General features: G+C 42.3%; 1 protein-coding gene across 4 annotated transcripts in view; it reads right to left on the reverse strand.

The window, feature by feature from the left end:
• Positions 1 to 22,060, reverse strand: part of CMIP (c-Maf inducing protein) — a 178,877-nt gene that overhangs the window by 21,598 nt on the left and 135,219 nt on the right. For 2 of the 4 annotated variants that reach the window (XM_054048859.1, XM_054048860.1), the window contains exons 4-10: positions 20,485 to 20,646; positions 18,854 to 18,895; positions 15,563 to 15,625; positions 14,487 to 14,567; positions 11,692 to 11,837; positions 11,014 to 11,118; positions 9,404 to 9,757 (exon numbers count right to left, since the gene is read on the reverse strand). In XM_054048859.1, coding sequence (XP_053904834.1) covers positions 9,404 to 9,757; positions 11,014 to 11,118; positions 11,692 to 11,837; positions 14,487 to 14,567; positions 15,563 to 15,625; positions 18,854 to 18,895; positions 20,485 to 20,646 — 953 coding nt within the window. The remainder of the gene's footprint in view (positions 1 to 9,403; positions 9,758 to 11,013; positions 11,119 to 11,691; positions 11,838 to 14,486; positions 14,568 to 15,562; positions 15,626 to 18,853; positions 18,896 to 20,484; positions 20,647 to 22,060) is intronic. The other 2 variants (XM_054048862.1, XM_054048861.1) reach the window with 1 other exon arrangement.

A 22,060-nucleotide genomic window follows, 5' to 3' on the forward strand; every position in this document is an offset into this window, starting at 1 on the left:
CAAAGCAAATCTCATGTCAAGGTATGGTGCTCTGCAACAGAAAGCCTCAGGTCTATGGCACTGATTCTAAAAGGCATCAGGCCTGATCTTGCCCTCTGTCACACTGGTGTAAATCAGGAGCAACTCCACTGCAGTCAGGGAATTTACACCAGTGTACAACCAGCGTGAGACCAGAATCAAGCCCACTGCAGCTACAGTACTCTTTGAGCTTTCATTCACAGAGTTTCTTCCTGAAAACACACAGCACTTTTGTGGACTGTGAGCATAGCTCTCAGCACTGCCAGTTTTACAGACACTAGGCAAGAATAGCGCTGAGCCAGCGTCATTATGTACTTCAGGGGAGCAGGTCCCAAAGAAGGAATTCTTTAGAGGAGCAGGTTTGGTTTTCCATCATCTCCACGTAGGAGTTAATGCCTTCAAATGTAATAGCAGCTGGGGATGGGCCTGCCTGGAAGCATGACTGGTGGTAATGCAAGAAAAACACTCTGCACCGACACAGACCCTTTCATTAGAGAATCTCCAGGCCCTTTAACAAACAAGTATTAATTAAACCTCACAACAGGCCTGCGAGATATTATCCTTGTTCTACAGATGAGTAAATTTAGGCACAAAAAGGTTAAGCAAAATACATCCAGGCAATAGCAGAGGCAGGAATTAATCTTGGGAGTCCTGTGCTCTAACCACTAGACCTCTGTATAAGAGGGACAAAGCCAAACACCTCCTGGGCGCAGCCATTTATTCACCGTTTGCAATTCATACTCAATCTGCAGCTACATTTTGAAAATTACGGTCACTGGACCTACGACTTGCTCCCAAACAGCTTTGAGATTAAATACAGTAGAACCTCAGACTAACGAACTGACCAGTCAATCGCACACCTCATTGGGAACCAGAAATACGCAATCGGGCAGCAACAGAGGTTCTACTATATATATACTGCTGATGTTTAGATGCAGTGCAACCAATTAGAAAAGTGATCCTTTAAACCAGGAGACAGACCATTTCCAAAAGACTGGGCTAAGAAATTCAAGGCTTCTTCAATACACATTTGAGTTAAGCACCTAAAGATCTTTCCCAACCTAAGCTTAAAAGCTTAAACCTACTTTGAGGTTTAATACGTGAAGTCACTGTGACATCTCAGGTTAAGTTTTACACTATGAAAATCCTTTCTTGTGCAATCTGGAGAGTTGTGATTAGTAATAATATGCATTAATCAATTTTTTTTTTTTTGGCTGATCTTCAAAGGAAATTGGGAGGAGAAAAAAAAGCAGCTTATTAAAAGGGAAGAGAGAGTGAGACATTGCAGACAGAGTCATGCCAGAAATCTGTGACTCTCTATGTTAAAGCTGGGATGTTATCTACTTCAAGCAGCACGTGTCATTTGTGGAGGAAGGTCTTTGAGGAACATTAGTAATAAACCGGATTCCATTTTAAACACTAGGAAAAACGCAAACTACCTTAAGTGAACTATTTAGAATTTGGACACAGAAGTTTAATCTGAACATGGAATACAGGTAACCGCTTGTCATGCATCTAATCTCCTTTTCTAGTCACTCTTGAGAATTGGTTGTATCAGCCAAATCATGACTATGGAATCATGAAATAACCACTGCAGAAAAATAACAAGAATAAAACTAAAACTTATTAGAAGCCTCCAGGAGTGTCTCATTCTCCTCACACCAACTCCCTCTTCAAACACATTCTCACTCTCTACAGATCACCTCAGGTTACTGCACTCACAAGGTTGATTTTTTTCCTTTTTTTGGTCCCTGTAAAGCTCTGAAGCCCTGTTGGACAAGTCAGGGCTGTTTAAAACAGGAAAAAGGAAGGGAGTTGGAGTATCTCTGGTTGAATGTTAACAACCACTGCAATGAGCCAGACAAAGAGGCCACAGCAGGGGAGGGTTAGTGCACAAAGATACAGAAGGCATAATGAAAAGTGCCTATGACAAAATTTCCCATGTAGCTGTTCAACGGTTGCTGAACTGAAGGCTCCGACTCACTAATCACAACCCTTTAATCCCAGGGAGGGCCTCTGCGAGAAAGAAGCCCCAGTGCAGCCATTATTCAGGATTTCAGCTTAAAATCCCAAATCATGCAAAAATGAATGTCAGGATGGTGTTACACTGAGCGTGCGGCTATCTGCAGAGTCCATGGAAAGCTAGGGGCAGACGGGGTATCAGGGTGCTAAATATGTGAAGGCTGTCAGAGTGACCACTTGCCATTGCAAACAATGTAACTTACCCAGAAAACTGTCTCGCTGTCAGTCCAGAATGTTCGCCACCAATAATAATTAAATAATCTCTGCCTAAACTGCCTTTGCCTTAGGGCCATCACAATCATCTGCCTGCAGACATAATACATTTTCCTTTCCTGGTATCGCCTTTCACCAAAATGAAAATCTGCCCACATGTCATATGGAGCACAAACAATCCAAAACATATTAGCAACCCAGGGCAACCCTGAGAAACATGACATCAGAGAATCTGCTTGGGATATTCAGGGTATGGTGCTGACCTATTGGGGAATGCAGAGGAGGCTGGGAAAGCTGCAGTGGATGTGTGCAAGCAGAGAACCTGGAGTTTGAGGCAGTGTGGATCCAGATTTGGACCAGAACTTCAGGGCTGAAATCATTATTATTGGGCACTCACTTGGCTCAGTAAGACAATGTTGCTGCCACGGTTTGAAAAAGGAGTCGGTAGTCTCTGATGCTCAGCATTCTTGTTTTCAAGGCAAATGTAGTGCTGCTGGATCGACAGCTTTGGAGAGCCAAGTCCTCTAATGTTCCCAGCAGATACAAAGCTCAAATAGCAGCAGTGTAAGTTTCTCCAGGCATCTCTGCCACTGGACTGAACTCTGTCCTGTACTCAACTACATGCATAGTCCACGTCGAAAGACATTTGGGCCTCTTTTAGGTTTCGAAAGCACCTAGCACATTGTGGACAGCAGTGGAAACAAATCATAATAAAGAGGAAAGATGGTCATGGGAAAATTTACAAGCACCGTGGCTGCTGCCTCTCCTAGTGGCTTCTGCTTTTGCAGCTGCTTTAACCGCTCTTTTCACTCATATATTAGCCTGGTTGACAACAGTAGATGGCTCCAGACATGAACCGGGGAACACATTTTTCTTTTTTGGTAACATAATTACTTACATGCCCTAAAGGTAGGAGAACTCCCACGTAATCTGAAGACTAAGCAATCCCAGAGACCCCTGCATACATGTGCAGCCTGCAACTGGTGTGAGTTTAATCAGCCAGCTGAAGTGGAGATACAGCCAAATTTGTCAGCAGATGTTTCCCTCCTTACAATTTTGAAACTGGGAGATGACCTTGCTGACATTACGCTGGAAATTTGCTCTATGTGGAAGCAAGTTTTTACTGTACGGGAAATTCTTCAGTGTACAAGAATCCTCATCACTTAAACCAGGCACTGGACAATGGCAGGCAGCTCTCGGATACTCTAATTGAATATTCTCAACTGCAAATTTTCAATCAATTTACCTTAGATTCAAATTAAAAAATAAAGACTATTTGTCTTTCAAAAAAAAAAAAAAAAAAGGGGGGAGGTGGGTTGGCTGGTATTGACGATATCATCAGGGTCCAGGATCTGTGGGAGTCTATTTGACACTGAGTTTGATCCATCACTATGGGGACAAAAAGCATATTGTATTCCAGGTGAGAATACAGCTTCTTTAAAATCTGTCCAGACTATTGTTTACCTGCCAATACCTGTCAAACAATTAGTATAGGTTTTTCTTTTGTATGATGATGATGGTGTTTCGTTACTCAGGTGGATTAATTAAATAACTAACTAAATAAAAAGATATATATTTAGAGCATCAAACATTCCTGGTTCTATCACAGTCATCCCAATGTGGATGACAAAACTGAACTTGGTTAGAGATGAATTTTGTCAAACAGGTGCTCAAGCTTCTGTGTTGCAAAAAGTCTGAGTTACTCTAGAGCAGGGGTCGGCAACGTTCGGCACGTGGCTCACCAGGGTAAGCACCCTGGCGGGCCGGGCCAGTTTATTTACCTGCTGACGCGGCAGGTTCAGCCGATCGCAGCCCCCACTCGCCACGGTTCGCTGTCCCGGGCCAATGGGGGCGGCAGGAAGCAGCGCAGGCCGAGGGATGTGCTAGCCGCAGCTTCCCACCGCCCCCACTGGCCCGGGACGGCGAACCGCGGCGAGTGGGGGCCCGTGATCGGCCGAACCTGCCACGTCAGCAGGTAAATAAACTGGCCCGGCCCGCTAGGGTGCTTACCCTGGCGAGCCGCGTGCCGAACGTTGCCGAGCCCTGCTCTAGAGGTTACTTTGAATAACTTTACATTTTAATATCTCAAAGGTTCTTTGATTCAAAAGTGCCAAGTGTCCAGGAGACAGAAGAACCGGAAATGTTCTCTTCTGAAGATATTGTTAAGGATGCTTATTTGTGAGACTTTGAATAATTAAAATTAGGCTAAATAGATTACTCCCATATGCCCTAAATTAATTATATAGTAATTAAATAAATAATGAATGTTATTGCATATAGAACTTCCTAGTTCAGGACGGGTTTGGAAAAACACCCAGAATGACAGAGGGACATTAACTGGCAACTTTGTTAGCAGTCTCAGTAGAGAGGAGGGGGTTGAATGGGAATAGAAGGGCATTGGAACTATGTTAAAAGTGGTGCCTTTTCTGTCAGGACCAGGACATACTGGCAAGACAGGTAGAGGAACTTGTACCGGTTTTTCTGTACCCATTGGTCATGTGCTGTACCCCTTTTGTGTACTTGGGTCTCCAGGGTGGCCAATTCAGCAGCACACATGTGCGCGCACACACCCTTGCACACACACCCACACACACCAGCAGTAATGGCTCCCCATCCCCACTGTTTCAGTTGAGGAGCTTGTTAAAATTACCTGTGGATCATGTCACAAATTGTGTATTAATGTACAGTATGCAATGAAATCATAGTTCTCTGTACAAGACTTGAGAGTGATGCAGATGCATCAGATGGGTAACCTGAGAGTTGGAGGTAGGCCACAAGGAAGAACATGCCCGTTAGTGAATGTGTTTATAAAATGTGTGTCAGCTGCATGATGAAACGAAAACAATAAAACCATCAATGCTTAATGAGAAAAACGAGTAGCGCCCAAGATAGCGTTGGGACTGGGAGTTCATGGTGTTTATGGAAAATATCAAGAGTCAAGGGGACTGGGATGAACATGAGGTATATCTCATGCATTACCTACGCACACACAGACTCTCAAGATACCAGGTAAACCAAAGCCAAGTGCTGTGTTGATCTAACACTAACAGTTCTAAGGGGCAGGAAAGAGGAATCTAGTCAAAGAGGAACCTACTCAAAACTTTGTACTACAGCAGCTTGCTGCTAAAAAGGATGACGACAGCTCCACCTCGGATTTAACTTGCCTTGACGATAAATATAGCCCACATTTTCAGGATCTGTCTGTATATAATCGAAGTGTGCCATGCCTGCAAGTATACTTGCAAATGTGGTAACAGCATACACAAAACATACTCGCACATTTTTATAATTCTGAAATGTGGGCCTCTGCTGGCTCTTGTTTTTAGGAAGTCCTCAGTCACCACATTTTGATTTATTTAATTCCAGGGAGTACATATTAAAATATTGCCCACGTATTTGGTGAAACTCTGGCCTGGCTGATGTCACTGACAAAACTCCCATTGACTTTGGCAGAGTCAGGATTTCATCCACAATGCCTTGTAACCCAAACATCTCAAATATCAGTTATTTACCCCTTATGATTAACCCTGTATGATTAAAATATTAAAAATGTGGAAACTTTAGTGGTTTTCCCAGAACCACTTTCATTTATTTATTTTATGGAGCATGAATTTGATCTAGTTGGTATTACTGAAACCTGGTGGGCTGATTTGCATGATTGGCATGTTAAAAATCAAATGGTTATAACCTATTTAGGAAGGACCGAGTAGACAAAAGGGGAGGAGGAGTGGCACTCTATCTCAGCAATGGTATTGCCTGTTTCCAAGTCACTGACAACACAGAAGAAAATGATCCTGAATGTTACGCAACAATGTGCTAACAGATAAAGCACAAGATGGGATATTAGTTAATGTCTGCTACAGACCATCAAATCATACCAGGGAACAGGATGACCACCTCTTTACACACCTAATTATAATGTGCAGGGGGGGAAAAAGCTGTGTAATCATGAGGGATTTCAATTTGAGTGATATATGCTGTAGGTCTCCTGCTGCCAGCACTAAAACATCCTTGACATTTCTAATTATAAATGACAATTTCCTAACTCAAAAAGTGTTGCAGCCAATACTGGGTAATTCTATACTAGACCATTTCTTGACAGATAAAGAGAAACTGATCTAGAAATTGATAATAGCTTAGGTACAAATGATCATGACTTGATCACATTTATAATGTGTAAACAGAATAAAGTCCAGACCAGTAATATATATACTTGGTGCTTTAAAAGGGCAAATTTCACAAAGCTGAAAATAGTTATGAGCAAGATCAGCTGGGAGAAAGAGTTCAATCAGAAAAATGTGACCGATAATTGGGAATTGTTTAGGAACACTTTGCTAGACATCCAAAAAAACCCCAATCGAACAAGGAGGCCGTACTGATTTAACAAAGAAAAAAGACCTGGTCAGAGAGGAAATGAAAGCCGCTATAAAACTAAAAAAATAATGACAGCAAGGAAGAGTTTTTAAAGTATATTTGGAGCCAAAAAATTTCCTAACCATGGTATTGCTCCATTATTAAATGGAAATGATAGAATTATCAATAACAATGCAGAAAAGGCAGAATTGTTCAATATTTGTTCTGTATTTGTGAAAACACAGATGCTATAGTCATGTCATATATGCTAACATTCTTTCCATTCCACCAGCCTCTCGGGAGGATGCTAAACAGCAGCTACTCAAGTCAGACATTTTAAAATCATCAGGTCCAGAGAACTTGCATCAAAGAGTTTTAAACGACCTGGCTATGGAGCTTGCTGGATCGTTAATGTTGAATTTCAATAAGGATAGGAACACTGGGAAAGTTCCAGAAGACTGAAAGAAAGCTAATATTGTACCAATATTTAAAAAGGGTAAACAGGATGACTTGCGCTGTGATAGGCCTGTCAATCGGACTTTGATCCCAGGGCAAAATAATAGATCGGCTGAAATGGGATTCAATTAATAACGAATTAAAGGACGGTAATATAATGAATGCCAATCAACATGAGTTTATGAAAAATAATTATCAGATGAACCCTGGTACTTTAAAAAAAAAAAAAAGCGTTTACAGGTTTGGTTGATAAAGGTAATACTGTTGATATAATATACTTACACTTGACTTGGTACCCCACAACACTTTGATTAAAAAACTAGAACGATATAAAATTAACATGGCACACACATTAAATGGATTAAAAGCTGGCTCACTGGCAAGTCCAAAAATGTAATTGTAAATGGGGAATCATCACTGATTGGGTGTGTTTCTAGTGGGGCCCCACAGAGATCAGTTCTTGGCCCTACGCCATTTAATGGCCTGGAAGAAAACAAAATCATCACTGATAAAGTTTGCAGATGACATAAAAATTTGGGAATTGGTACATAACGATGAGGACAGGTCACTGATACAGAGCGATCTGGATCACTTGGTAAGGTGGGCACAAGCAAACAATATGCCTTTTAATATGGCTAAATGTAAATCTGGGAACAAAGAATGTAGGCCATACTTACAGGATGGGGGACTCTATCGTGGGAAGCAGTGACTCTGAAAAAGATTTGGGGGTCGTGGTGGATTATCAGCTGAACATGAGCTCCCAGTGCAAAACTATGGCCAAAAGGGCTAATGTGATCCTTGGATGAATGAACAGGGGAATCTCGAGTAGGAGTAGAGAGGTTATTTTACCTCTGTATTTGGCTCTGGTGCAACAGCTGCTGGAATAGTGTCCAATTCTGGTGTCCACAATTCAAGAAGGATGTTGATAAGTTGGAGAGGGGTCAGAGAAGAGCCACAAGAATGATTAAAGGATTAGAAAACATGCCTTACAGTGATAAACTAAATAGATTGAGCTCCTTTGAGTCTAACAAAGAGAAGGTAATGGGTGGCCTGATTATTTTCTATAAGTATCTACAGGTGGAACAAATATTTGATAATCGGCTCTTCAATGATAAATCGGCTCTTCAATGAAATAAAGTGTAAATTTTAAACAGTGACGGTAATTAACCACTGGAATAATTTACCACGGGTCATGGTGAATTCTCTATCACTCCAATTTTAAAATCAAGATTGGATGTTTTTCTAAAAAATCTGCTCTAGGAATTATTTTCAGGAAGTTTGCTGGCTTGTGTATAGGAGAGGTTTAGACTAGTGATCACAATGGTCCCTTCTGGCCTTGGAATCTATGAATTACACTGTAACTCAGAAGTAGAACTGAGTGTAAAACCGAGGAGCCTGACATGCAATCCTTTTGGGTCACACAGCTTCACTGTTTGAATACATGTTCCACTCTAATTTTTCTACTCTACCATGCATCTCATGTTGTCCCTTGATTTTACTTATTCATCCAGTTGATAATCTAAATTTCCACCCCAAAAAACTAGTTCTGAAAATCCTTTCAGTATCAATCCCTCTTGAAAGTATACTTGCTCCAGTGAAACCTATCCAAAAGACTAGCCTGATTAGGCAACTTCATGTCTCAGAGACCATGTTAAAATATCCCCAAGTGTATGGAATTAAATTCTAATTCATCTTTATCACAAGCATTCCGTAATGGTTTCTTGAGCAGTCGTTTATTTATCTGGGTTTCATTGTACCACGTGGACTGCCTAATAAACAGAGTAGCTTGTGAGGGAGGGAAATCTGAACCACCTATAAAACCCAGGCATAACGAGTTGAAAAACATTAAGAGCTCAATCCTGTGAAGAGCTGAGTTCCTATTGAGGGACACTTGAGCTCACTCAACTCCCACTGAAGTCAATGGGAGCTGTGGTGCTTATCACAACACAGGGTGTTGGCCTAAGGCGGGACCGTGTCTCTTAAAGCTAGTAAGAGAAGAGCTAGTTCCACCCCCTGGAATTTGTGTTCAATAATCCTAAGTGGTCCAGAGGGGTGAAATGGGAATGTTTTGTGGGTAATAAATGACCAATAGCTGCCAGCAACAATATCTTGTCTCAATGTACAAAAAAGCTTTCCATGTTCATCCTCCGAATACTATTTTTAGAATTTATTGGCAGCACCAGATGCCTCTTTCAGACACTGGACTTTAGTGCTAGCATTAGATTTACAACCCTGTCTTATCTTGCCGGCTGCACACAGATGTTGGAGTTGACAGACCTCTGGGAAAAGCCCCCTAACTGTTAAGATGATGACGTACGAAAGGCTGTAAAAAGTCACTCACAGCATTTTTAGTATTTCCACGTAGCAGCCGAGGATCCTGTCTGCCTGGGCGCTCAGCTCGATGCTCATGGTGCTACAGGTGGGGCTGACCATCAGGCAATCAATCAGGTTGGGCTCACTATCGTTGCCGACATTTGCCGTCATCTTCTGGTTAGCAGTGTTGTTACGCTCCACTTCCACGTGGATCTCGTTCGATGTGACAATGACCGATTTGAGGCGAGATTCGCTCAAGGTGGCCTCTTGAGAAACCAGGTCGGGACTCGTATGGAGAAGCCGGAGGGGTAAGTTAGGCTTTCGGTCACATTGCTGCTGGCAGCCATTCCGAATTTCCTTCAGGCTTGGAGAATTGTCTCGACTGCATTTTAAAGAGAAACTTATAACATTAGTAACAAACATAACAAACATAAGATGGGGAAGACAGTGGGGCTGAGAAGCCACATTCTGCTGCAACTGCCCACTGTATTTTACCCCAGCCCATTTGATTATGATTATCCTTTTTATTTGGGTCACAAAACTCGATGAAAATTGTTAAAGCCCCAGAAGGACCATTCCACAGGCCCTTATACTGCGAGGATTTGTACTTTCCATCAGTCTGACTGCTGTGCCAGCTCAACAGAAAGGGGCGGGGAATGCCGCACTCTCACCCGAGGTACACAAAGCTGACGTGAAATTCACGTACAAGTGTGCAACTAAATATAGTACATGTCCAGACTCTGGTCTACAGTCCTCTAGTTAGGAAATTTTGCTGGCTACTAGACAGCCAGCACATATGGGGAAAATCAGATAGGCATAAATGAGTAGGAAACAAAAACAGAAAGAGCCCTTGATGTTGACTGAAAAACGTAGAAGTACGTCAGTAGCCTGACACCAGGCCCATTTTAACATCGATCTTGTGGTAGCACTGGAATCCGACCGGTTAAATGTCTCATGACAACAGACTGCGGTTGGAAACCGACCCAGGTACGGAGCTAAATTTACACTACGATTTACAGGTGGCCTCCTCTCAGATATCTACACCTCTTTAGAAATCAGCGGTCTCCTGGCTGTTAGTATAGCTCACTGTGTGGGGGAGACAGTCACTGTGCATTGGAGTTAAGGAATTGAAGTCTACATTTCAGCTAGCTCATCGTTCAGGTCGTGAGCTGTCCCAGTGTCATGAACACATAGCCCCAGACTGGAAGGGGCCTTTGTGTGGATGCCTGGGAAGCCTCTTTACCTTGTGCATCTCTATAGGACCTAGTCACAACTGCAGGTCTCCCCTACAAGGTGATGGGCAGAAGGTGCAAAGGAAGATGAGCACTATAAGGTGTTGAGCTTCACCATCCTGAAAGATGTTGCAGCCTGCACACCCCCTTTCTACACTGGGAACTTGTGAGAAACCTCATCTCTGCATTATCTATGCAAGTGGATTACATCCAGGGGGACTAGCCATGGGAATCAAGGGTACTCGGCACTCACAGGACATGCTCAGTTTCTCACAAGATATATGGAAACAAATACAACAGGGTAAGGGCTCAACACACCTGATTCCGTTTGTGTATGTATGTGTGTGTGTACACACACACACAGTTTGTAAACGAGCAGAACATAGTGTGGAAAAATCATACTGACCTGTTGATAAATTCCTCATAACAAGAATAAATGGCTGCTAAGCAGACAGCTACAAGATTCGGCAGGACCCTGGGATGGGGGCATTGTCCAGTGGGACCGTGCATGCTGAAAAATAAAACAGAAACAATAGTGGTGGGAGGAAGTAACCAAAAGGCGACATTACTGTAATGAAGGGGTCTCTGGGTGACAACATTTTTAGGCAGAGAGGGGTCCCAGAACAGGAAACAGAGATTCGGGGAAGTTCAGGGAGATTGATTTAACCCCAGAAATTCCTACTGAATATGATCGCATTGAGATCTGGATCAAGCTGCTCCTGAGTTTATTTACTGCAGCACTGTTGTAGCCCAGTTGAAGAAAGACTACCGTGAAGGTTCACAAATAGCAGGGCACTAGATAAGAGTTCTCACTTAAGGGCCTGATCCGAAGCCCACTGAAATCAGTAGTTTTTCCATGGACCTCAACTGGCATAGGATCAGGCCCTCAGGAGGCAAATTTGTGCTGATGAACCTCTAGTTTTCCCTGGTGCTTGCTAGTACCGACAGTGTTTCAACAAACATTGGCCACTCCATGGTTATCCACAAGGAAAATGATATTTTTTTTCCTGTTTTTCATCTCAGCCACAAAGAGGAACATGTTCACAGGGTTGGAGAATACTCCATAGAAATAACTGTAACTAACCTATGAATGAACTTCTTCACCACCTCCATGCCGGCATTCAGTTCATTCAAAGCCAGAATATACTCCTGAGTAAACAGTCTCAACCGAGGGCACTTCCCAAAATCCTGTCCAAAAAGGAGACACTCAGTGAAGCCGCTGAAACATGCCTGCAATGTATGTTAAAACTGTGTGTTTTCAACAGAGATCAGCCCAGGGACATTTGAATTCATTTCATCACTATGCTGACATCTTCAAGAGAACAGCAGGTACCACTGTTCAGATTAATAATTGACCATACAGTTAGATTAATAATAAAAATGATGCCATATTTTCAAATTCTGTCACCCAAGATATACCTTTGGAATATGTCTGTACATGCAAAAGATCACCTTCCATGTAAAAATGTAGCACTTATACACGAGTTCCATTTTGCACACGCACGGCCCTCTTTTTGCATACTCAATTGCAATTTCTTTGAGCCACAGTGTATCTTTTAGGAAGACACCCACTCTTGAGCTAAATACTGAATGCTGGAGAATGTCCTAGGTAAATTGTTCCAGTGGTTAATTACACCAGTTGCAATAGTTGAGCATGCAAATAGTCAGTTGAGCGTGTAATTGTCAGGACTTTTCAAGCAAATAATCACATTCAATCTTAAAAATTCCAGCCCTCCGTTTTATAAGCTGGTCCAAAGGGAAAGGTACAGTCTGATGCAATTTGGAGGGAGGAAGCGTGCCCAAAGACATGCTGATTTGGAAACCTTTGCAAACCACCACCAGCTTCACAGTATGTCTGGAATTCCATTTTCTGGCTCCAGTCACATTAGTAAAAACATGACAGCTCATCTCCCAGTGATGGCACCACAACCCCTCGATAAAATTAGTTGTCTTATGTACCTAAAGTGTCAATTATTCAACATACGCTCTACCATTGCTATAAACCCACCAAAATCAGAGCGCTCAACTAGGAGCTATCACAGATTTCTCTGTTCAAATACATTAGGCCAGCTTAATGGATTCATTTAGCCTAATGTCCATGTTAACTGGGGGAAAAAGGCAAAGCAAACCTTAAAACAAACCAAAAAATGCTTACACGCAAACACACAGTCTCATCTGGCAAAGAGCTGAGCATCTCCTGGAGTGCCCAGCACTCAGCATATAACAGGATCAGGCCCACTGCCTTTCAATCACAGGCAGACAGAAAATGCTGTGGTGAATAACACCACCAGCAGCTCTTATATAGTCCTTTTCAGCCATAGATTTCAAAATGCTTTACAAGAGAAGATGAGTATAATTTTACAGGGGGAAACTGAGGCACAGATCTTGAAGCAACTTGTCCAAGACCACAGAGCACATTAACGGCAGAGCCAGTAATAGAGTCCAGGTTTCCAGATTCCCAGACCAGTCTTCACTGGATTTCTAAGTGGCCTGCTAATGCTATGAAATTAACACTGGGCTCTTTGCATCTCTTCCCCAAGACAACGTTTTTATATACACACATACGCAATCTAAAGAGACTATTCAGAGTATAATTCCCCAGAGAGCAGTAAAGTGCCCATATCCACTCCCATTAATATTTAACACTGTAAATTCTTCAATTACACACAGTGGTAAAAAGGCATGGTGATTCCCAATCTGCAAATGCTAAGTATGGTAAATAGGAGCAATTCTCTTAAGCTAACCAAATACAAGCAGCACACTGTGCATTTAGATTTTATTTGAGACCCCACAAGAGCACTGGATTTTATTTATTTATTTTTGGTAGTGGTAGTAGTAGTATTTTTAATGGTCTGGAATCCAAGAATAACATGTACAGAATATTTTATTGAAGGTTACGGCATATTCAAAAATGACATGTCTGGAGAGAGCGGGCACAGAACCAAGAATACAGCCTGTTGGCCATGTCGGGTTTGTTAGTTCTGAAAACTCTAGGAGTTAAAAAAAAAAAAAAAAAAAAAAGAGTTGTATAAATAAGAAACGTGAAATGTTTCACTTGGGATGTATGTTGTGACCCAGAAAGGCTGTGGCTGTCGTCTATAATTATAACAATGAAAATAAACCTTTTGTGCACTTATAAAAGCATGAAACCCATTCCAGGGATCATAGCAAACTGCAGCTTAGTGCAATAAAATCTACTTATGCAAATTAGAAACTGTACTAGCAGCACTAGTACCCTTCAAAGAGCACATAAAAGCATCTTCTCGTTCCAGAACAAGACAGGCAGTCATTAGTGTTGTTGGGAAGTGATAACCAGCTATTGGGCTCCACCCAAGATGGTTGCACTTCCTGGTATTAATTGACATGCCTCGTAATAAGTACCCCTCTACCCTGATATAACGCTGTCCACAGGAGCCAAAAAAAAATCTTACTGCGTTATAGGTGAAACCACGTTATATCGAACTTGCTTTGATCCGCCGGAGTGCGCAGCTCCGCTCCCCCCCCCCCCCCAGAGCGCTGCTTTACCGCGTTATATCCGAATTAGTGTTATATCGGGTCACGTTATATTGGGGTAAAGGTGTACATACAAATAAAAATAAGAGGTCAACATTTTCAGACTTGAGGGTAGCATTTTCAAAAGCACCTAAGTGAGATTAGTGTCTATCTAGCTTAGATGCTTTTGAGAATCTCAATCTGAGTGCCCAAAGGTAAGCACCTTAGATGTAGTGCATGGCTACAAGGCATAAGTGTACACACATATAATGACCAGGCATCATGGTGATGGGTGCATTATAGACAAGAAAGATAGCCAATTCATACGTAAGGGGTCACAGTGATAGCTCTCCTAACCAACCAAATTCATACAACATCGATATTTACCATGTTGTGTTTGAGGATTCTCTGTACCACCGGTGTGAACACTTCTATGACAACCATGGACCGAGGGCGTTCTCTGCAGTGCTGCAATGAGAAACCAGAAATATGTATGGAGCTTGGAGGAACCCTAGCCTTTACCAAATCACTGTCTAAAACCTGAGACTACAACATTAATCAATAATATACTTAGGTCTGCTCTACACTACAGACTTATACCGGTATAGTGTAACTATGTTGCTCAGGGGTGTGAAAAATCCACACACCCCTGAGTGATATGGTTATACTAACCTAACCCCCTGTGTAGTCAGCACTATGTTGGCAGGAGAGCTTCTCCCACGGACATACCTACCGCCTCTCAGGGAGGTGGATTAACTAAGCCAACAGGAGAGCTGTCTCCCCATTGACTTACATCGTCTTCATTAAAACACTACTGCACTAATGCAGCGTTTTAAGTGTAGACTTGCCCTTAGTCACCTGGAGCCAATTTGGGATTTTAGATGCACATGCCCTAGAGGGCAGGCACTGGCCCTACAGGTGGTTAATAACAATGTGTGAATGACTTTGATAAGTTTCTGAATCCGCCAATCTGACAGTCTTTCCTTACAAATGAATTACCCAGTAATCAAGGGGACCTGATGAAAAGCATATATTCAACTGTTAGCAATTAGACTTTCAATTGAAATGTCAAATCAGTTTAGAGAGGAAAATTAAAGTTATAGCAGCTTTTTCAAATTCAAAGACCTTGGGATCTAAAGTCCAGAACCCTAGTAACACACACACACACGCGCGCTTGCAGGAAGAGGACAGTGTAGTGTATGCCCCACATCATGATCCATCAGAACCCGCTGGTTCCAGTGGCACTTACACTAGCAATGGGACATACAATGAGACATCACTCTGTGTCACAGTTTGAGGATTATATTCCTGACGTTTAATACTATTTTACAGTCTGGCCCATTAAGAATAGTGATCTTGCTGGCCATCAATCAAAGATAGAAACTAACTGGAGGAATCAGTTCAAGAGGTTAACAAAAACAAAACATCAATGAGACTTCAGACAACAAATTGGTTCTTAGTACCTTGCAGAAGAATTCACAGAGGTCAGGCGGAGGGTGATTGTTTTCCAGCAAAGGTGCAATTGCCTTGAAAATAAAAAGTTAGCATACTTCAATTTGACTTCATCACACAGGCCAGCCCTAATAAAAGAATGTGAGGAGTGAGTATATTTTAAAATTCTTTAAAACAGAGACCTGGATAAGAAGGTGACCATAAATTTAGTCTAATGCCGTGTTGTAGCAGCATCGGTCCCAGGATATTAGAGAGAGAAGGTGGGTGAGGTAATATCTTTTACAATAAAACACAACATGGTAAGTATCGCCATTACAGATAGCATTACAATAAAAGATACTGCCTTATCCACCTTGTCTCTCTAAGTTTAATTAGATGCTCTCAGGATTAAGTTACATATTTAGGATTTTAGGGGGAGTTTGTTTTGTTTTGTTTTCTGGAACAGAATCTACCACTAATAGAAATGTGGTTTGTTTTTCCCAAGTGTTAATAAGGAAACTAGGGTTTGTTTTATTTTTAAATTATGGGCCTAAATTCATCCTTGTTGTAAGCCCATTGGGCAAATTTTGCTTTCAGTTTCACCAGTGTAAATTCAAAAGTAACACCACTGAAGACAACAGGTTACTCCAGATTTTACACCAGTGTAAAGGAGAACAGAATGGGACTTATTGATTTCAGGGGTATTACACTAGGGATGAATCTGACTCATGATTAAAGTGGCACTGCCACTTTATTTAAAGGGTTCTAAAATATACTTAAACACATACACGTTATGTCTTTTATAATGAGCTCATGCTCAGATGTTACCACCCAGTACAAAACAGACCCCGCTTGCAGGGAATGACTGATTTCCTTTCATTTTACCAAGACCACCACAATGACAATACTGTTTTTGTGGACACTACACTCTATAAAAAACATGACTAACTTTCCAAAAGTTCAGGTCAACCTCTCTTTCTCCATCGCTAGGCAACCTGATGTGGTTATGTACTATAAATATATTACAAGTCATACCTGCCACTGTGCGTGTAATGAAATTATGTTGTTGCTGTCTCCTTTGTAAATTAGAAAGCATTACTAGAACAATGCTTTCTCCGTACATGATGATGCCTTCAGGCTTTTTGGAGTAAGGGATTCCCGGTACTAATTTAAAAAGTAAAACTCTTTAACAAAGCATTTGTGTATTAAACTTCTGAACGACAGGCATTCTACCTGGATGGCATTTGGGGATTTTGCTAATGCAGCCTGTTTGATTTTATTTATTTATTTATTTAGGCCTTCCCACAGGAGTTCAGTTCAAATTAGCCCATCAAAATCACCATGAATCACAACACCCACTCAGCCAGAGGAGAAGATTAACATGAACTTCTGGAATGAAAACCAAGCACACCTGCAAAGAGCTGCCTCGATTTTACATAACACTGGAGCAGCTAGAGCTGGGTATTGTGCAATCCCCCTCCCTACAGCTGTTTATTTCTTCACTGGTCATGGCCTTATAGCAATATATTCTTACTACAGTACTATACAAGTGGTGCACTCTTGCTGTAATATTCAGCTGGACTATAATATCCTTGCTACATATTCAACAGTTAACTACATTAAGGACTCTACCTGAATTTATCTTTATAATAATTTGCTATAGCATCCATCCTCCTCCATCTCTCTGATAAATTGTATTGCAAAGTCACGGTGAGGGTTTTATGCCTGCATGTTGACAGAGAGGTTATCAGATCAAAGTAGTTGAAGATGGGAATTGCTGTTTGGTGTCCACTTCCCAAAGAGACAACCAGAATTGGCAGTCTCAGAGAGGCCGAGAGCTGACTGGGCCATGGAGATTCCCCAGTCAGTAATCTCTCTGGAACAAGGACAGTGTGGAGGAAGCCTGCATTCCTCTGCTCAACCTATGCCTGTCCTGTGGATAAAGAGAGAGCTTTGCTTTGCAGGGCTGTCCATCTGTTATCTTTCACCAGAACTAAATTCACATGCATTCCACACAGACCCCCACTCCACCCCAAAAGATATGGAACTAGACCAGGCGGAGAATTGGTTTGTTACTCTCTGGCAATTTCGAATGAGAATCAGGCTGTTAGCTAAATCTAGGGCAAGGCACATGGCTTTATCTATACAGGTAAATCACTGAGGTCACAAATATTTACAACTACCACTACTACCAAGTAAATAAATAATAAGAATAATGCAAGGCTGCTGCTATATTTGCAAGGGGCTTAAAAAAACCAGAAATTGTATTTCTGTTAATGACTGAGGCACAATCTTCAGAATTGGATAAAAGCCAGAATAGTTGGGAGGTTTTATTTGTTTTTTTAATTACCAAGATTTTCCCCCTCCCTCAAATAACAATTATCACTGACTAGCAACAGGAAGTCTAAATTAACCTTAGCACTGAAGTAAAATGAAATCCATAGTGGACTTCTGAGCAAAGCGACTGCCACTTTAGAAACTTATCGTAATGACTGATAACTCCTGCTCAGGACTTTAGCTGGTAAGTGCAATTCACACCTAGCAGTGGCTACATTTTATGTCATGTTGTTTTGCAGGAAGATTCATGGAGACATGTTATGATCAGGTGGTGGTGAAGTACTAGATTAGATTACTAAGAAAATCTCCTGGAAATCGCCAGCAACTGAAATTAAATTACAATGATTGAGAAGCAATTTTTACCTCTGATCAATTGTTGGATTTGTTAAGATTTCATATTTGGTTGCATGGGGAGGAGGGCTACCGTATTTTGCTTTAGTTATTTATGTAACCAAATAAATGCACTGTAAGTAATCAGAGAAAACTGAAGAGAGCATTTTCATATCCCCTTGTGTACATGGGTAAAAGCATACGCACTCATTCCCACACTTGCAAGGGCAAACACATGCTCACACACCTTCCACAGTCTAGCCCGAGTGTGCACAAAAGCACAACAGCACACTAGCCCCCGAAGAAAACCATGGCTCCCACAGGCTCTGAGAGGTCAAACTTGGCAGGTGCAGATGTTAACATTTGCAGTGTGCAACCATGCGGGGAGACAATTCATCCTTAAAGTTCTATGGAGTTTTATACACATTAATCTGGGATCTTTTATTGTTATTTATACCAAACAGGAAAAAGGGGACAATAGAAATGTGAAAAAGTGAATGGGTTAAACGGGTGTGACCCTGCACCCACTGAAGTCAATGGTAAAGTGCCACTGATGTCAATGGGACAGGAGCAGGCACAATAGAAGCCAAAACAAGGGCAAAATGAAAATCTGAAACACAGAGTGACCCTCCAAAACTTGACATAAGGACACTCACCACAATAATGCTCTCATGGTCTTGAGTGGTTAAGTTGGTGTTCTGAAAAGGTTAAACAGAAGAAATCAATGAGCTAACTTTATTTTGAAACTGACACGGTCAATGCACACACCTCAGCCGATGCAAATGAACAAGGAAAAAGGTCCGATTCTGCAATCACTAACAGGAATAAAATCAGGCTCTGTTAAAACCATTCCTTTAATGCAGGTTATCAATAACTTACTATCGGGGCCAAGCTCACTTCCATTTCTCACAAAGGGGTGCTCAGCACCTACAGGATCGTGACCCCTGGATTTACAGCCAGGAAGTTTCAGCTAAATGTTGATGCTCCCTGAGATACAAATTAATGGAAAGACTGAACTAGTGAGAGGCATTTCTTAAAAAATGCTTTCTACATTTCAAACTTTCAATTCCACAGACTGAGTTAATAAAAGGTTTTCCTCGTCGCTCTCTGCCATGGCTGGAGGACTAACTGCAGCAGTTTGCCTGTAATTCCTGCCTACTAACATGGAGCCAAATATACCACCAGCTGTGCTCCGGCTCCGCTCCAGCTCCAGGCAAAAACCTGCAGATCCACTGCTCCGGAGCTGCTCCGCGGTCCAGCTCCGAGCTCCGCTCCAAAGCTCTGCGTGCAGCAATGCTGAAGTCAACTGATCTGCATCAATTTACTCCAATACAGTATTTCCCTATGTTCTTTGTGTTCCACAAGGCGCTGCAAGGTTACAATAGTGCTGCAACCTTAGTGTACCAAAGAAAAAGCAGCTCTTTTTTTGCTCATCACAGATGTACACAAAAGTGCAGCCTACCCTTCACCCCCTTTACCCAATAGATACAAAATTCTGACATGCATCATATTTTATTTTTGTACCAGAACTGAAACAACCAGAGAACAGTTGCTAAGAGTAAGAAGGAAACCCATTTCAAAGCGAGTAACCGGTTAAATATAGCACCAAATGCTACAAAATAAAAATGGGGACAAATGATATCAAACCTGCACAGAAGTGGACCATCTATTTGACACAGATATGGGGGAGGCTAAAACCTCTGATATCTCCATTTGAAATTGCAACACGAAAAGAGCTGCTTATTAGGCTTTATCAGTGTTCACATCCCACTGATCTGTTGTGAGAATGATCTAGTCTATTACATACAAATAGAGCCCAGCTAAGAACCCAATGAAGAACCCTCTGGTTTCGGGGAAGGATAGCTCAGTGGTTTGAGCATTGGCCTGCTAAACCCAGGGTTGTGAGTTCAATCCTTGAGGGGGCCACTTAGGGATCTGGGGAAAAATCAGTACTTGGTCCTGCTAGTGAAGACAGGGGGATGGACTCAATGACCTTTCAAGTTCTAAGAGATAGGATATCTCCATTAATTTTTTTTATTTTTTTTTATTTATAAGTCAATGGGAATTTTGCCATTAACTTCAATGGGCTATGGATCAGACCCATAATGAATGAGTTATCGACTAAGAACACCTAGGGAGTGGGCCACTGGAATCAAAAGGAATCACGGTGCATATTCAAGGGCAGAATTTTGAACTTGAGTTACAAGTTTGGGGTGGGGGCAGGTTGTTAAGTGTTTGTTTTTTCCTAAGAGAAAGCAACAAGATGGGAACATCCTCATGGTCTTACCTCCGAGAGCAGCTTTGAGACAATCTCCAGTGGTGCTTGATGGATGGAATCATCCTGTAGTGGAGAGTTTAGCGCCATGTCCACCAGTGTCCTAATCTCCTTCAAAACAACCTCCCAACGGCTTGGGTTACTAAGCACTTTCTTGTACTTGTAAATCTTTTTCTGCAAGAAAATATAAATAACCATACACATACCATTGTGAGACTGTCATGGTAAGGAAACTGCAAGAAAACAGCGGCTTCCCTAAAACTTTATTTTAAAACTTCTTCACATTTCATCTTTTTATTTATTTTTTAAAAAAGAAAAATGCAGTGCTCAAACTCTTTCAAGGGGGAAAAACAACCTCCATGTGTATAAATTTGCGGGTTCATAATTCCATGGAAGAAATGGGTTATGGTAGCCACATTTTTGCTTTGGTTTCAGATAGGTTGACAATTTTCTAATCATATAAAACCGAACACCCTTGCTCCACCCCTTCTCTGAAGCCCTACCCCCCCTTGCTCCATTCCCCCTCCCTCTGTCGCTTGCTCTCCACCACCCTCACTCACTTTCATTGGGCTGGGGCAGGGGATTGAGGTGCGGGGGGAGATATGGGTTCTGGACTGGGGCCAGGGATGAGGGGTTTTGGGTGCAGGAGAGGACTCCGGGCTGGGGCAGTGGTTTGGGGGTGCGGAGAGGGGCTCCAGGGTGCAGAGAGGGACTCCGGCTGGGGGTGTGGGCTCTGAGGTGGCGCTAGGAATGAGGAGTTTGGGGTGCAGGAGCAAACTCAGGGCTGGGGCAGGGGAGTGGGGTCTGGGATCCCGGTGGCGCTTACCACAGCTCCCAGGAAGTGGCCGCCAGGTCCCTGCAGCCCCTAGGCACATGAGCTGCCAGGGAGGCTCCACGTGGTCCCCTCGCCCCCGCAGCTCCCACTAGTTGCAGTTCCTGGCCAATGGGAGCTGCGGAGCCGGCACTCAGGACGGAGGCAGTACGCAGAGTCTCCCTGGGTGCCCAAGGGCCGCAAGGACCTGGTGGCTGCTTCCGGGAGCTGCACGGAGCTAGGGCAGGCAGGGAGCCTGTCTTAGCCCCAGGCCCCCGCAGCGCTGCTGACTAGACTTCGAACGGCCTGGTCGTCGTTGCCAACCGGAGCCACCAGGGTCCCTTTTCAACTGGGCATTCTGGTCAAAAACCAGATGCCTGGCAACCCTAGTTTCAGAAGATGAACTATCTGTCACTGAAGTATGCTTCAAATCATCCATATATTGCAAATGCCCCTGTCCTTGAAGCCCAGTGGAAGATAACAGCAATTGTACCCTTTTCAGAGCCAAATGTCCTTTTGAATAAAATGTAAATAATTGCATTTAATTGCTAGGAATAGTAAAAAACCAGCTATTGCTCTACATATGATTTTTTCCTGCATAGTCAAATGATGAATTATGATTCTAGAAAAATCTCAGCATTCTTCACTCAGAACTAGAGCTGGTCAGAAGAACTTTGCTGGAACCATTTTCCATTGGAGACTATACTTCAGTTGAAATCTAAACACTTTGCAAAAACATGCCCTTTTTTTTTTTTTTTTTTTTTTTGGAGGGGGGAA

This window comes from Malaclemys terrapin, chromosome 14 (genome assembly GCF_027887155.1).
Source record: "Malaclemys terrapin pileata isolate rMalTer1 chromosome 14, rMalTer1.hap1, whole genome shotgun sequence".
NCBI classification, from domain to species: domain Eukaryota; kingdom Metazoa; phylum Chordata; order Testudines; family Emydidae; genus Malaclemys; species Malaclemys terrapin.